Here is a 16,526-nt window from a genome sequence, read left to right as displayed (position 1 = left end):
GGAAAATAATCAGCTTCTCAACCCAGCCAGAAACTGAGGAAAAAGTAGTAGAAGAAGGTTGTTGGCTACCTTGAATGATTCTTTGAAAAGCTCCATTTGAAATATATTTGCTTTTAACCCAGTTTCCTCCCACTAAGCATGTTCGCCATGATGTCCTCTTTTATCTGTGACATTTTTTAGAGAGAGAGAGAGAGATGTGATAGCAGGCTGCCATCAGAAAGAATTGGGGCACCAATACGTCTTTGTCTGTTCTTTCACTGGCACATTTTCCTCATTGCTTGTTCAGATGTCTGTAGATCAAATCAGCTTGTTTCAGATTTAAATACCTTATCTCACATTTATTCTCTGACAGACTTCTCTGACAAATGTTTTTTTCTTAATCCATCCACGGTTGTACATTGCCATGCAAAGTACTCATACCATTTCAGGTTTCAAACATTATGTTACAGCCTCAACTGTGAATGAAATTTATTTTGATTAATGTTGTGAAACAACACAAAACAGTGTGAACTTCCATTTTTCTTAAACAAAAATATTAGAAGTGTGTCATTCATATTCATTTAGCCTACGTGACACAATACTTTTGCCCATTTGCCTGCAATTAGAGCTGCAAGTCTTTGGGGACCCGTCTCTACCAGCTTTACTAATCTAGAAATGGAAATTTTTGACTATTTGCAAAATTGCTAAAGTTTAATCAGATTTGTGAACACAAGCTTTGTAAAAAATTTTCAATTTCATCGCAGGTCTGGCTGTATGTTTAGAGTTGTTTTCCTGTTGAGAGGTGAACCTCTATCCCCTTCTCAAGTCTTTTGCTGCCTCTAACCATGGTTTCTTCCCTTTATTTAGCTCCATCCATCTTTCCATCAATTCTGACCAACTTTCCTGGTCATGTTGTAGGGATTCCCAGGTCATCCCTACAACATGATACTGCCACCACCCCTACATGGCTTGTGGCAAACTTTAAATTTGATTACTTTTTGTCACTCTTCCATAAACACTAGATTGCAAGAGCAATAGGGTTGAAAGGTAGAGCAACATATTTTTTAGAATTTAAATCAGATGTTATGAAAAAACAAATTACTCAGCACTTGAGTAACCTTTTCACCAAATACTTTTAAATATTAAACATTTAAATACACAATATTAAAGTGAACACAATTATATTTAAAGATATACACATACATTTCTATCATGTTCCTCTCATATTAAGGTGGTTCCCTAAGCCTTCTGCTATCAGGATTGGTATCCCGTTTGTTTTTAATTTACCTCTAATTAAGAAAACTTTTGATGTTTCTTTAAATTTTTTTGCTTTCATAAACAATACAAGTTACCCTCAAAAACACCAGAGCTTTTCAAAAATAGTCCATTCTAACCTCATCTTCCAAATTTAGCCCTAACCCAAACATTCATCATGTTCCATCCAGTTCAGGATGGAGTTAGATCTCTGGTCTTCCTGAGTACAATTAGGATGTGGCAGCCATGTTCCATAAGTGAGGGTAGATTTTTATTTGAAAGCAGATTTTAAATGGCTGCAACTCTGGTGTTGATATTAATGGCATCTATTTTAGTGAGAGCACAGCACAGCCTGGTCTTCCCAACTATGACCGTCTGTTTCCTGTGTGATGTTTATCAGCTAGGGTGGAGATGCAGTTGTTCCGGAGTGAAAAGCATCGCGGAAACATCCATTGCTCACTTTGAAAGACTGAGGTTGTGAGGAAATTTACTAATGAGAGCAGGAGTGGAAGCAGACATTTGGTAAAGATTTTCCTGGCTGAACAAGATAGACTGTGGAAATTCGATCTTAAACTTATGTTTGTCATACAAATCAATTTTGCATTTATTTTTGTGTTACGTTGTCACCAGAGTATCTTTTATGATAGTTAATTTCTCTCATTGCTGTAATTTTAAAGCGATCTTGTTCCTTTTCTGTCTTATTGTTTTATGTATTTTTCCTTAGTTTAACATGTGGCCCAGTTATGGCTTCTTAGATGTTCTGATCATTTCAAAGTCTTAGAGGTTCGTCAACGTGGTCATTTGTCTATATTATATGGGTGGGTTGTCTTTCACTCCTCAGTTTAGTTTATTTAAATTTCTGTCTCTATTTAGGTGTTTTTCATTTATTTACAACTCACGTTTTCATTACTTCTCTGTACTGATTCCATACTGGTTATTGGTCTTAAATCTGTAATTATTTTATGTCAGATTTGAATGATATTTCACTTTGCACTTTGTAATTATTTTACTTCATTTTGTCTACTATTAATCTTAACAGCGGTTTGCTGAAATTGATACTTTACTTACTATTGGCCGAAAATGCTAAAGAACTGAGCAATGTTTTACAATGTAAAGGTAATGTTGCCAAAAATGTTAGCTTTAGCAGTTTTTTCTATAGGCATCTTCATACAAAACATAAAATTTCTACAAGAATGAAACTAATAGTGTAATGTGAATAGGTGGCACATTTTGTGCTTTTCAACATCAGTTTCATCCTGTTCCATTAAAGAAAATACATTAAACCTAAACAAAAATACAATTTGTGTTTTTGATTAAAACATCTAAACAAATTTCCAGTAGGTATTATTGGAGCAAGTAGGTACAATAAAAAAACCAGCTATGTTGTTTCAAAGAGTTATTTTGCTTTTGGGGCTTTAAATTAATATTTTTGTAGCTGGACCAAATAGAAAAATGGCTCTTAGAGTTGCAAAGGTTGCTGATCCCTGCTCTATCACAAAAAATCCAAATAAAAAAACATTAGTTTCTGCCTGTAACATGGTAAAACAAAGAAAAGCTCAAGAGGTATAAATAATTTTCCAACAAAGGCCTACTGTATTCACTATTGTTCATGTAAACAGAGAACTCCTTATATTCTAAGTGGTCTTCCACAGAATGAATGAGCAGTGGATCACCTTCTGGAGAGGTGTGATAATCTGTTAGTAAAGGTAAATGTGAACAAAATCAACAACATGGCCATTGGCTACCTGAAAACCTCTCATTCAATCAGTCCAACTATAATTAATGCAACATTAGTAGCAACAGAACTTGCACTCCTATTACAACTTGTTTATAATTGTTGATGAGAGCCTTAACTTTAACGTGCACACAGCCATATCCTGCAAGACGGGTCTGCAGAGACTGTTCTTTCTGTGAAGACTTAGTCTAAACACTGATGCTTTGTTTCTTCTACAAACCATTCATCGAGTCTGTTTTGTGGTAATCCTTTGCATTGTGTCTTAACATGGCTACATGTGTTGCTAAAATTGCTGTGAGAACAGGTTGATTTTATCCAGTGGAGACCTTTCTTTATGAGAGGGATTTGTGTACCTACTCCCATCTGATAGGATGTACAGGCGACCTAGGGGGAGTTTAATAAATGCACTTCATCAAACAAACCTTCTATAGCATTTTGAGTACTGCATTTAATTTAATTTCCCTTTGGGATTAATAAAGTATTTTTGAATTGAATTGAATTGAATTGTCTTGTGTATGGTGTTTAACGTTTTCACTGCTGTACAACAAATTTACCTTTGAGTGACAATAAAAGTCTGAACTGAAAAGAAGTAGTCTGTCTCTGTTCTAAATTTCGTTTGGATTGTTTTGGGGTCTTTAGGTTCTTTTGGCTATTGGGTTGTTGCATGACTTTCCTGCTCTGTAATTTGTCCAGGACAATGAGAGGTGATGATAAGTTGACTCTTTCATCTTTTATATGATGTCAAGTTTAAAACTTAACAGAACGGTTGTTAATACATAAAACATGTACATTCATGCTGAAGATGTCACATGCGTATGTAAGAAAAGCGTTTGGACTCAAGTCAAATATGTAACAAGTTTTCTTCATGAGAAAAACAAGACATGGTTAGAATTTCGGGCCAATGGACTTTTTAAATGATGCACACTTCCTAAAATTACAGAAATTAAACAAAAATAAAAATAATTTATCAAATGTAACAAATATTCACAATGTCTGTTTTAAGTTGAAGTTATTAGTTGCTAGATCATCTCAGTGTTATAATATTGCAAAACTGCATGTTAGGAACGAGGCAGTTAATAAAACAATCCTGTTAATGAAGGAATATTATTTTTATTTCTTCAGTTATCTTTTCATCTTCTATGCTGACTGCTGCCTCATGGCAGACTAAAAAGACTGTGTGTAAACATATTTGCTAGTCTTCATCTATCAGGTTTCTGTTCTACCAAAACAAAGAATAACCATAACATATAATGTTATTTTACACTTGGTGCTAAAAGGATTTCACTATCTCAGAACATTGACATACGCAGTAAAATAAAGGTGCCTCTGTCTAACAATCAGGTCTTAAAGCATTGCAATTATGCCCCCTGAATAAGTAAACAGGTTCCACAAGGTTGAGGTCAAGCTGTATTCTGGACCGGGTACCTCTTACAAATGACTCTCTAACCTCTACTTGCAAGGCTTTGTCACTGTCTCGGCCAACATATGTATGTTCTACCCATCCTTCTCCAACCATCTGCATTTGTTTCTCAAATACTCCACAGTGTGTTTACCCTGTTGGAGACCCAATCAATTGTGGAAAGCTGGTAGCCAGCGGGACCAGGCTGCATGTTTCCAAACCAATGCCCATATACATGCAAACCATAGGCTGAGTAGCAAGGGTTCATCCATCATGCTCTGGACTCCCTCTGTTTGCCTCTCCACAGAAACAATGAGTGTTGGTAAAGGGAAAATGAATCAATATTTTTAATTTATTATCAGAATGTGATAATGTGAGGTGAGGTCTTCTCAGGCTTCTCAGCATTTAATTTAAATTGATTATGAGCCAGAAAAGAGCCTTTGGCTTCCACCAGTCAATAAAAAGTTAATATAGGAATTTACGAAAGTCTGTATGTACCTCCAAGGGAATAAGTGAGTTGTTTGGTTAGTTATCTTATGCATTAATTTTGTCTAAATGTTACAACTGCTATGATTTGTAAAATGGTGGCAGAACAAAATGCAAACAGGAGTTTGCAGGAGCAGTATGGGGATAATGGATTGAATGATAATAAAACGCAAACCTAAATGCAAGGCAATAAAAACCAAGGAGCTTAAACACAAGAGACATTAGTGACATGGATACCAGGTATGTTTAATCAGGGGAGTGCTGAACAGCTGAGGGAGAGTACTGAGCAGGGGAAATGAGGGAAGATACTAGTAAACACAAAGGACACAGAAAGAGCTGAAACAAAACACAAAAGGATCTACAAATCCAGAATAAAGAGAAAAGGCCTAACATTAACATAAAAGAACAAACCAAAATGCACAGAGGGAAGAACACAACACATAAGTAGGAAAGAAGACACAAATGAATCAACTGCTGGTAAGACCCTAACTAACAATAATAAACCCAGAAATAATCCGAAAACAAACATAAAACCACAAAAACACCCATGCATCATAAAAACAACTAAAGACGCATATGTAGAAATTTGGAAAATACTAGGTAGATATCACAAGAATTGTACATAACTAAGCCTTTCTAGCAAGTCCTCTGTTCAAAGTCAAAATAGAGAGTACATCAAATGACCACAAGTAATTTAATAATTTGAAAACAGCTGTATAAATAAATGACCTCGTTTTCCAAGTCTATTCTTACAATTCACCTATAAATATCATTTTCAGCGTGTTCTCCTGTTCATATTTTATCCACAACCTTCTTCTGCGTTTGTGTACTGTATTGTACTATAATTCGGCTTCTAAGAAAAAACCCAGTGCGCATGCTCAGTCTTGCTGAAACCCACATGCGTCTTCCTTCTCCAGTCTACCCAGCACCAGAGCAGAGAGATGCGCTCTTTGACAGCACCGCAGCAAAGAAATTCGCTCAGCTCCGCTCCCAGTCCGGGGAAAGCTTAGCCCAGACCGCTCTCTTACCGCGATGGGTTAGAGGGGACATGGCAAACTTTGACACACTTTGCCTGACACAGGGGAATCATGCCCGGACATCCATGCTGCCGAGTGGCTCAGCAAAGAGCACAATAACAGACAAGTGAGAGAGGAGGAAAGAGGAAGGGAGCTGATCCTATTTCTGACTATTTCTGTTTCGCTTTGGCTTTGAGAGATGATCACGGAGCTGCTGTGCACCGCCGTGGCTGTGGGTCTCTATCTGAACACGCTAGACGCAGATTTCTGCTACGATGACAGGTAGGGTTCGCCCACCCAGCGCAGCAGCATCACCGCCCGCTCCTTCTCCAGTCGGCCGCGCTGTGGTGGCACAGAATCGGAGGAGACCCCTCGTTTATCCTCACTTTTGCATGCATAGGTTTCTGTGAATACAGTTATTAACCATAGCTTTTTTGTTGAATTTAGACAGCATGGTTCAATGTTCTGTGGGTTACCGAAAGAGAACCAAAATATATTAGTCTTATGAAAGGTGGAATAGGTAACACTTTTTTTTAAAATTACAATTGATATTTGTTTTCTTATAGTCAAAATTTAAGCGCAAAGATAGCAGAAATGAAATAATGCTTTTAAAAAACATTTTAAATGCTGTAATCATGGAAGCGCACTAACATTTCTGCAGCAAAAAGTTCAACATGCTGTGATCTACAAGCAGCCTGCATTACAAGCAGTGATGCTCTTTGTGTTGAAGCAGCTCATACATGCCTGTTCCAACAATGGACTCTGGGGAATAAAGCTCATTTAAATCAGAGGTAATTCTTCACACAGCTGCAAGAAAGATGTCAATATTTTCTTCGTCTTGTTTGTAGAGGGCCAACCAGAATAAAATGGTGCAGATTGATGAACAAAGCCTTTTACTTCTAATTTAAGACTCTAATCAAGAAAAGTTCTTTTTTCACTAACATATGGCAGATTTTGGCGGTTTAGGCCTGGAACATGTATGAAAAACATTTAAATGTTTAAGAAGTTTAGTTTACTGCTAGAAAATTTAAGTAAACCGAAAAGCCCATTAAAATCAGCTTTTTGCTTAGACATTTCACCTTGGACGTTTGTTTTTCTTTTTTTCCCCCTATTTTCACTCATAGAGAATGGAAATTACGGCTTTATTCCTCATAAATATGTCACCATAAATATATCACCTGCATTAACTGATTTATATACCAAAATCAGGCCTAACATTACTGAGAGGTAAATTGACTGACACTGATTATCTCTGCCATGGCACTTGTTAGTTGGTGGGATATTTTATGTAGCAAGTGAAAATGTCATGCCTCAGTTTGATGCGTTAGAAGCAGGAAGAATAGGCAGGCATAAGGACTTAAGGTGCTGTTCTTATGATATATTTCCAGTCTGCAGTGGTCAGTATCTATCAAAAGTTGGCTAAGAAAGGAACAGTAGTGAACTTGCGACAGGGTCCTGGCCACCTAAGTTTAACTGATGCACACGGGGAGCGAAGGCTGGCTGATATTGTCCAATGTAACTCAGATTGCTGGAGATGTTAATGCTGATACTAAAAAAGGTTTCAGGATACATAACGGATAGTAGTTTGTTGTGTATCAGGCCATATAGCCAAATATCAATCAGGGTGCCCACTCTGGTCATAATGTTATACATGATCATTGTAAGTTTGTATGAATGGTATGACACAAATTATTTAAAATGATACAGAACAAAACTCTTAAAGTAGTTAATCTAGACTTTGTAGGTAAGTCGCACATGATTTGGAGCAGTGATTAACAACGTTTGAGTGGGCATCCCACTGGTGGTGAGGAATCAACAAGTCAGAGGTCTTGAAATTACTTTAAGAAATCAAGTCAATAACGAAAATAAATGTTACAACTGATGAAAAACAGTACCAATGATCGATATAATGAGTTTCTTCCACTGTGGACTTGTTGTTGGGAACCTATCATTCTTTCACATGGTCCTTTTAAAAAGAATCATCTGGGCAGGTAGTTCCTCGCCGACTTGAAAGGTGGAGTACTATTCATAATTTTTCTTCCGTTATAAAATGTTAAATCACAGAGTGAAACTATGAATACACAATGTATGTGGTAGAGAATGTCTTAGATTGGACATATGAGCAGTGAAAAAGATGCCTCCCTTATTCTTACGCTCTTTAGTCACAGGAAGCTCTCTGGTTAGCATCTTGAGACAGCCTTTAAAGGTCAAACTCCATTTTACTTGAGAACTGTCTGTGACCCAACTGTAAGTTTGTTTTGCTGAAGAGGAAGAAAGATGAATGATGGTATAGTAAACAGTTCTGTACACTGTCTTTAGTTACTTCACACCTCAGCATTAATTCCAGTAAAATGGCCAGAGGATATTCATCCATCAGCTCATCCACATAGCTCTGAGTCTGTCAAAGAAGCAGTTGGTGACAGATTACCTGAGGCATCCCTCCGCCCGTTCTAGACGCTCTTGTTATATCCTCTCAGGCAAAGTTCAGAATCTGCCAACACTGAGCATCTATCAAAGTCAGCATTGTAATTTGCACTCCAGGGGACAGACATGGGTGTTTTGGTTCAGCACTCTCAGACGGGGGAGACTGAATACCAATCAGAGGTCTGACCTTCCATGGTCGTTCATCAAGGGGTGTCCTCTCGTGGGGTCATGACTTCTATGCTCTGTGTCTCTTCCCTTGGGGATCTTACGAGAGTTATGAGCAAAAGGTTAAGGCAAGAGACAGATTGAAATGGAAGAGAGTCCAACTAATCATTCTGCTCAAGAGCTGTCCAAACTGACCTACTCTGTTGCAGATATCCTTTTTTTCTCTTTTCGTTTTCTCTTTTTGTGTCTTGCAGGAACCTCAAATAATCTTATCTACAGTTTAACTGATATAATCTAATCCTTTTTACAAGTCACAACCCTCTAGACAAGATGGTGAAGCAGATAAGTCTTTATCCAGGCAGTCAGAGTTGCGGGAATGTTCTGGCTGGTCTCTGCTTATTCAATCATGTCAAGTGTTTTTCCTTGGCATTGCGGTGGGCTTGGCCAAGAGCTGCCTTGGCCAGCCGTAATCCCAATGAAAATGCCTTTGCGTGTGAAATGACTAAGTTTTACTGAAGCTAAGAGAAGACTTGAGCCAGGCTGTTTTTGATCTGTGGGAAAAAAATGAAGACATGGTCTAGTGGTTTTTTGATTGGCTTTTAGCCACATGTATAGGCAGTCAATTTTTGCTCATAATTGACATGAAAGTTGTGGCTTATTTAAAAGAATATTTGATCTGTGATGTTAAAAATCTTTAGTATAAATGTAAAATGGAACAATATCAGTGATATTTATGACACACAATGCTCCTGTAATTTTTTGGCTAATGAGTGAGCGACTCTACTCAGAACACCAAAGCATTAATAACTGGACTCAACATAAAGGAAAAGAAAGAAAGAGAAGATAGTGCTGTAAAATGAAATTGATCCTGTAAATGGCTTTCAGCATTCCTGGCCGTGTCTCCAGAAACATCTGTGACTCTGGTAACATCACAGTCCACAGTCACTGCCTGACTCTGATATACATTATGGCTCCCCAGGGGGCTCAATAAACGTATCTTTAATCTAGGTCTCAGGGGAGCAAAACTGTTTTAACTCTTAGCACAAATAATTTTGGATAAATTAAACATGTGACACTCAAATGACACAGAACTGTGAGGTGAGTGACTTGATAGAAGTGCCCAAATTAAGATAGAGGATAAGACAGATTCTGGGTTCTAGCCATGTGCTCCCTCTCCAACTTGGGTGCTTGAGGTTGACCAAGATGGATCAAGATGTAACCAAAAAAGAGCCCTTTCGATGCAATTCAAGCCCTAGTGCTGTGACTTGGAGTGCTAATGGATTGTGATTATGTGTCTTAATTGTGCACACATTGCTTAGACTCTGGAAGATTTGCAAATTTAAATGTTGTTGCTCTGTGTTGTAACAAACAAACAAACAGCAACCTCCCTCTTTTTGTCCTTTGTGCAACCTTCAGTTCACCTCTCAGAAAATAATTGTGTGAAATATGTGGCTATATTCTCAGTTAGGAGACGTTTTTTCCAAATCCTAAATCAGATCTCAAGAGTTTTTGTTCCAAGCCCAAGTCAAGCCTCTAATAAGTCTCTTAAAGGAATGTTTCTTTTATGGGATGCATGCCATCTAGCCTACCTATAACAGTGCATTGCTCAGTTATAAATTATGTCAACGAATAAGTTACAGGGTTCCTAAACACGTTTCTTAAAAAAATTACATAGTTTTCTAGAACAAGATGTTCAGAGTTCTCAATCCTTTTCAGTAACTTTTAGAAGTTTAGTTTGAAAGTTCACTATGAACCCAGGGCACAAACTTCCACAGTGGTCTGGTTTAGATATGGAACTAAAACAAAGTCAAAAGACCGTAAGGATGCGAATAGAAATGTACAGAATATTAAATAAATGGTGGATGAACGAACGAACAGATCAATGGATGGATGAATGAATTAATAATACAACCTTTAGACAATGGGTAAAGACAGAGTTTTGTTTTCATGTTTACCTACCTTTTGCCTGGTTGGGAGCACTTGACAAATACCCTGTGTTTATTGGTCTCACGATCATATGTCACACAATGTACTGTGGTCAAAGTTCAGTTAAATTGGACTTGTACCACAGTGGTATGCAAGGCTCATTGAGCGCTGCCATTGTCACATCTGGCCTGAATGCCCCTTTTTGTTGCTCTAACCTCCTTAATACAGAGAGTTACCGTTGATGAAGCTAAACATGCCTCATCACAGCACAAAAAGGAAATTAAACATAGAGGTAAGTAAGAAAATCTGACATCTGAAGGCTCATTTTTATATCATCGCATATTAGTACGTAGCAAACTATGTCTTTAAGTAATGCATGACCTTTAACATATTATATTTTAATTATTTATTTTCACTGAAAGGGATCTGTTACTTTCCACTGTTAACACATGCTCTTTCAATGGAGAGATTGCCTCAAAGACAATAACATCATGCAATGAATTGAATTGAACTGTATGTAATTACATTTCTTTTTGCTTATATAACTAGATTTAAATTGAACCGGTTTGCCTTTTAAAGCGCCTTGGGATAATATTTCTTGCGAATTGCTGCCATATGTATATATTTTATTGAAATGCATAACTAACGTAACTGTTAATTGTTCCTAATTCTGTGAGTATTGGCCAGAATGTTACAATTACATACAGATGATATATGTTTGTAATACACTGAAATTCTAACCAAAGGCCAGATGTCACCCCTGAAACATTTTGTATCATAATAAGCAAGCACTCATTGTGATCAGTTTAATCCTACTGCAATAAGTGCTGCTTGCAGTGTCATTGCCTCCAGTGGAACATTTATCAAAACCCACAGTATGTGTCCCAGTTGTGCTCAGGCTGTTCAAGTTACACTACTTGGTAAGAGCAGATAAATATTGAGAGAAAATGTAAGTTAACAAAAAGAGTCAGCAAAATTGCTGTGACTAATTTATGTGTGCTGTAAAACTAAGGTGAGACAGCATGTCAAGAGAACCTTTCTCCCTAACCGCTTGATTGCCTGAAGACAGAACTTAAGGTAACTGTGTGGGGTGGATTACCGATGAGAATACCATTTATGAATTACAGAATGAGGATGGTTTTGGAGCGAGACTCTTTTAAGCAGATTTACATACATAAAGGATTATGTGTCTTCTAGAAGAAAGAGCCAGACCTCATAAAAAATGTGGTTTGGGGGTAATATAAGGTCCTCTGGCATTGTGTCACTAACCTTTGCACTATCTCAGTGTATTTAAGCATAAACATATGGTTTTACTTTGCGGTTATAAAAAAAGTTGGTATTGCTGTCTTTTGTTTGCAGTATAAGTCTCTTTAGATTTGGGTGGAGGGCTTAGACCATCACTGAAACAATAGAAAGCCAGGAACAAAGAATCTCGCCTTGATTACAAGCAGATTCAACCAACACAAGCTTTGTGCTCAATTCCTCAGGTAATGTGGCTTTGGGACTGCTTTCATTCTTTAAAAGGAAGGTTTAAGACCCATGTATATCTAATGGGAGTATTAGAATTACTATACATAGCATTTCAGTTTAGTATATTTGGAAAGAATAACAGTGTGTCTGAGAACAAAAGAACATGTTAAAACATATTTATCTGGTGTTGGGGCCTTTATCTTCTAATAGCAGACAAAATGTCCTTTGGCAACAAAAAGCTTTGCAGAGCTTGTTCATATTAAATAAGAAGTAATGAGGCATGTTCAAGCAGGTTATTTTAATCAATGTTTTTGGAACGTTAATGTTATAATTTGAAACCCCCTTTTATAATTATCCCAACTTCAATATCTAACTTTAATACATTATCAAGACATTTTTCTGTTTTCGGACTATCCTGTGGTTGGATATCCTCTGTTTCAAAAAGACAGTTTTAAGATGTGTAGAATTACTTAAAATAGATTACATAGAGAAAGACTGATGACAGATTTGACCTGATTCTCACTTTATGTCCTATAATTAAGAACATTTAAAATATTTGGTTCTAGCCCTGCTGCTGTGAGGGGTCTTTAATTATTAGATGCAGAACTGTCTTTAGAATTTAGTACTTTCATACTGTTTGTTGATTTTGTTTTTACATAATAAAACAAAAACCTTTTTCTCCCATTACTAGATTCAACTTGTCAATTTTTGCCCACATTGCAAAAAAATATTACTCAGATTTCATGTACGAAAGGTTGAACGGGCAAAACGACCAGCCCCTATGATTTTGCAGCCTGAATGAGCAGCTGACACTCGTAGTATCAGGTTTGTGGCTTTTGACCTGTTTTTTCCTTTTGAATTGCAGAGGTTTAAATGACCACAGAGTGAAGGGATATTAGTAAAGTTTCAGAGACCTCTTCATGTTGCATTAAGGTCACTGTTATGTACACATTCTGTTGTCCTCACTGAGTATTTTCTGTCTTTCTCGCTGTCAACGTTGTGGAAAACAGCCATGGTAATTTTTTTACCATGGCTGTTCGGTGTAAAAAAAAGTTTACTGTGCTTAATTTTTGAAGATCTCACTGATGCTGAAAACTTTGAGTCTTCCTCTGTCAGTAACAACTACCACACTGAGGATTGTTGTTAACTTCAACCCAGTAGCTATTAGGTATGGGTCAAGTTCAAGAACATAATCACATCTAAGAAACATAACAATAACAGAACATAAACCTGAAAGCACTATGAACTGAAAACATCCACAAGAAAACAAACCTAAACAACTACAGCACCACCTCTAAAACATTAAACGGAAAGAGATTCCAAAACTTAACTGTGAAAACAAAAATGAGAAAAGCCCAAAACCAAAATATATAAAACAAATCATAACAGTATGATCGGTTCACTGATCAGAAAAGCATCAGTTTCAAAGGGCTAATCACCAGGCAAAGCCAACTAAGATGAAAATCAGCTGTATCTCTTACTAAGAAGCAATGGGGCATGTGTAAAAGATGTTATTTTAAGCTTCATCTTGAAATCTTCACAACTTAAATATCTAAATTTGGAACATTTTCAAGACTTTTGGACATAATTCCTTTTATAGAAACTGTCTCAGGGTTCTGTTCTAAGCGCAGAGATCATCATGAAGACCAAGGAACACACCAGGCAGGTCCGAGATACTGTTGTGGAGAAGTTTAAAGCCGGATTTGGATACAAAAAGATTTCCCAAGCTTTAAACATCCCAAGGAGCACTGTGCAAGCAATCATATTGAAAGGGAAGGAGTATCAGACCACTGCAAATCTACCAAGACCCAGCCGTTCCTCTTAACTCTCACCTCGAACAAGGAGAAGACTGATCAGAGATGCAGCCAAGAGGCCCATGATCACTCTGGATGAACTGCAGAGATCTACAGCTGAGGTGGGAGAGTCTGTCCATAGGACAACAATCAGTCGTACACTGCACAAATCTGGCCTTTATGAAAGAGTGGCAAGAAGAAAGCCATTTCTCTAAGATATCCATAAAAAAGTATCGTTTAAAGTTTGCCACTAGCCACCTGGGAGACACACCAAACATGTGGAAGAAGGTGATCTGGTCAGATGAAACCAAAATCGAACTGTTTGGCCACAATGCAGAATGATATGTTTGGCGTAAAAACAACACAGCTAATCACCCTGAACACACCATCCCCACTGTCAAACGTGGTGGCAGCATCAGGGTTTGGGCCTGCTTTTCGTCAGCAGGGACAGGGAAGATGGTCAAAATTGATGGGAAGATGGATGGGGCCAAATACAGGACCATTCTGGAAGAAAACCTGTTGGAGTCTGCAAGAGACCTGAGACTGGGATGGAGATTTATCTTCCAAAAAGACAATGATCCAAAACATAAAGCCAAATCTATGGAATGGTTCACAAATAAACGTATCCAGGTGTTGGAATGGCCAAGTCAAAGTCCAGACCTGAATCCAATCGTGAATCTGTGGAAAGAGCTGGAGACTGCTGTTCACGAACGCTCTCCATCCAACCTCACTGAGATCGAGCTGTTTTGCAAGGAAGAATGGGCAAGAATTTCAGTCTCTCGATGTGTAAAACTGATAGAGACATACCCCAAGCAACTTGCAGCTGTAATTGCAGCAAAGGATGGCGCTACAAAGTATTAACGCAAGGGGGCCGAATAATATTGCACAGCCCACTTTTCAGTTTTTTATTTGTTAAAAAAGTTTGACACATCCAATAAATTTCATTCCACTTCACGATTGTGTCCCACTTGTTGATTCTTTACAAAAAATTTGAATTTTATATCTTTATGTTTGAAGCCTGAAATGTGGCAAGAGGTTGACCAGTTCAAGGTTGCCGAGTACTTTCGCAAGGCATTGTAGACAGAAGGATTGGGTTTGTTTATTTTTAGATTGCCTCTCCTTGTCCCCTTGGATCTCAGTGACACATGAAGTTAGTTAAGGGCGTTGCTCACCCCTGGCTGGCCCTAGTGCTCTGCAGGCTGCAGTTGCCTCGCCCGGCTGCCAAAACACAACCACCAAACCTCAGTCTCAAGACCCCCTCTGTATACAAACCATATGTGTATCCCTAAACAGTGGTATCCACAGACAACAGTACTTACACATTTTCCAGCTGTCTGCAACATACACATTCCAGGGATTTAAATTTGTCATGTAGGTGTTTGGAGGATGAAACTTTCCAAACCCCAGATTAAATGCTTTAATCACAGTCTGAATCACATTTCTAATCTGGCCAACTTGTTTGTCATGCATTTCTGTAACTGAGAGCCTCATTTGTGTGAAGAGTAGAGTACAGTTTCCACCACAGTGCACTAAAAGTAGAGTTGCAAGCAAAGATGCTTTTTGTGGAATTGGATTACACTTAGCATCTGGCATTCACTTTCTCTTTTGAAATTGTAAGAGTGGACTTGAAGTGGTTTATAGCAGTTGTGGCGTAATAGAAAACTAAACCCAAGCTGAGGATCACACGAGCTGTGAAAAGCTACCCCTTTTTGATCTTTTGTAATCAATAACCATCGAGTATCATCTTTCAGTGACTGCAGTGTTTTTTTCCGTCTTTAGCCGAGAACAGCTGCCACAACATAAACTCAAACATGTCACACTTGACAAAGCATTCATGTTTCACCGCACAGCATCAGTTGTGAGTGTGAGAAGTGAGTTCTGACAATCAGCAGCCAATCTGTGAGAATGTGAAATAGATCAGTTCGAGGATGTGGAAGTGATTTTTCATATGTACTGACCGCTGACATGCTTTCCCTGGTGAGGGTGAAGCTGTCAGTAGTTGGCAGTGTAAATCATCAGATGGATGGATCATTCTCGGCCTTCAAGATTGCGGTTGACCTGACAAGTGAGTTGTGTGGGATTGTTTTTTGTGATTTGATGGAACATTTTAGTAGGTGAGGTGATTACTGCTTGAGAACATTTGATGTGAGTTGTTATAAAAAAGGTCAAATGCAATAGTGAAGTGTTTGCAGAAGGCAGAAGTAGTTTAGATGAGAACAGTGCCATTTTCACATTCTGGCACTTATAACCACAAAATTCAATGTACTCAATGTATTTTATTGAGATTTCATGTGATCAACCAACAAATCAACAGTTATGCAAGCTGAGGTTTTCTGCTACTTTTCCCTATTTGTTGTTTGCTTCACGTTAAGAAAAGAAAAAGTATCTTTAAAGTTATAGGCATGTTCTGTAAATGATATGGTGCAAACTCTTAAACAATCCATTTTAGTTCCAGGTTGTGATGCCACAAAACATGAAAAATGCCAAGGGGGTGAATAACTTTGCAAGTCACTGTACAGGAGTAAACCATACAGACATAAGAGGAGAACACACTCTCCACTTACAAAGGCCTCAGCCAAGATTTAAATCTGCCTTACTTGGAGGTGTCAGTGCTAACCACATCCTTCTTCATCTTCTTGAAATAAGGCTTATCATTACTATTAGAAGATTTGAGCAATAAAACCTACAGTGAAACCCTTTAGCTGCTTTGGGTGTTGGCACAAATATGGCCCACACATAAAGTTTGAGACAAATATTTTGGGGCCTCTGTTGTTATTAGCTGGAGAGTGAACTTTTCCCCACAATGCATCATGCATTTAGCTGAGATGAAATAATTTGCTCAGGAATACTGTGAGAAGTAAATATTTTCAGACATATCT

The 16,526-nt window shown here is 37.9% G+C and overlaps 2 protein-coding genes across 4 annotated transcripts in view; both read left to right on the top strand.

Moving 5' to 3' along the window:
- The window catches only part of mettl25 (methyltransferase like 25), a 30,974-nt gene extending 27,417 nt beyond the window's left edge, over window positions 1-3,557 (top strand). Inside the window, exon 12 of the mRNA XM_047389740.1 lies at window positions 1,634-3,557. Coding sequence (XP_047245696.1) covers window positions 1,634-1,714 — 81 coding nt within the window. The 3' untranslated portion in view covers window positions 1,715-3,557. The remainder of the gene's footprint in view (window positions 1-1,633) is intronic.
- A 2,210-nt stretch (window positions 3,558-5,767) lies between these two features.
- The window catches only part of LOC124882979 (protein O-mannosyl-transferase TMTC2-like), a 62,341-nt gene continuing 51,582 nt past the window's right edge, over window positions 5,768-16,526 (top strand). For 2 of the 3 annotated variants that reach the window (XM_047389735.1, XM_047389734.1), the window contains exon 1: window positions 5,768-6,151. In XM_047389735.1, coding sequence (XP_047245691.1) covers window positions 6,069-6,151 — 83 coding nt within the window. In that variant the 5' untranslated portion in view covers window positions 5,768-6,068. Of the gene's footprint in view, window positions 6,152-10,574; window positions 10,677-16,526 lie in introns of those variants that run through there. The other variant, XM_047389736.1, reaches the window with a different exon arrangement.

The sequence above is a fragment of the Girardinichthys multiradiatus genome, chromosome 17, assembly GCF_021462225.1.
Source record: "Girardinichthys multiradiatus isolate DD_20200921_A chromosome 17, DD_fGirMul_XY1, whole genome shotgun sequence".
In the NCBI taxonomy this organism is placed as follows: domain Eukaryota; kingdom Metazoa; phylum Chordata; class Actinopteri; order Cyprinodontiformes; family Goodeidae; genus Girardinichthys; species Girardinichthys multiradiatus.
Note: the sequence above shows the minus strand (reverse complement) of the source record. Positions and strands in the feature narration are given on the sequence as shown.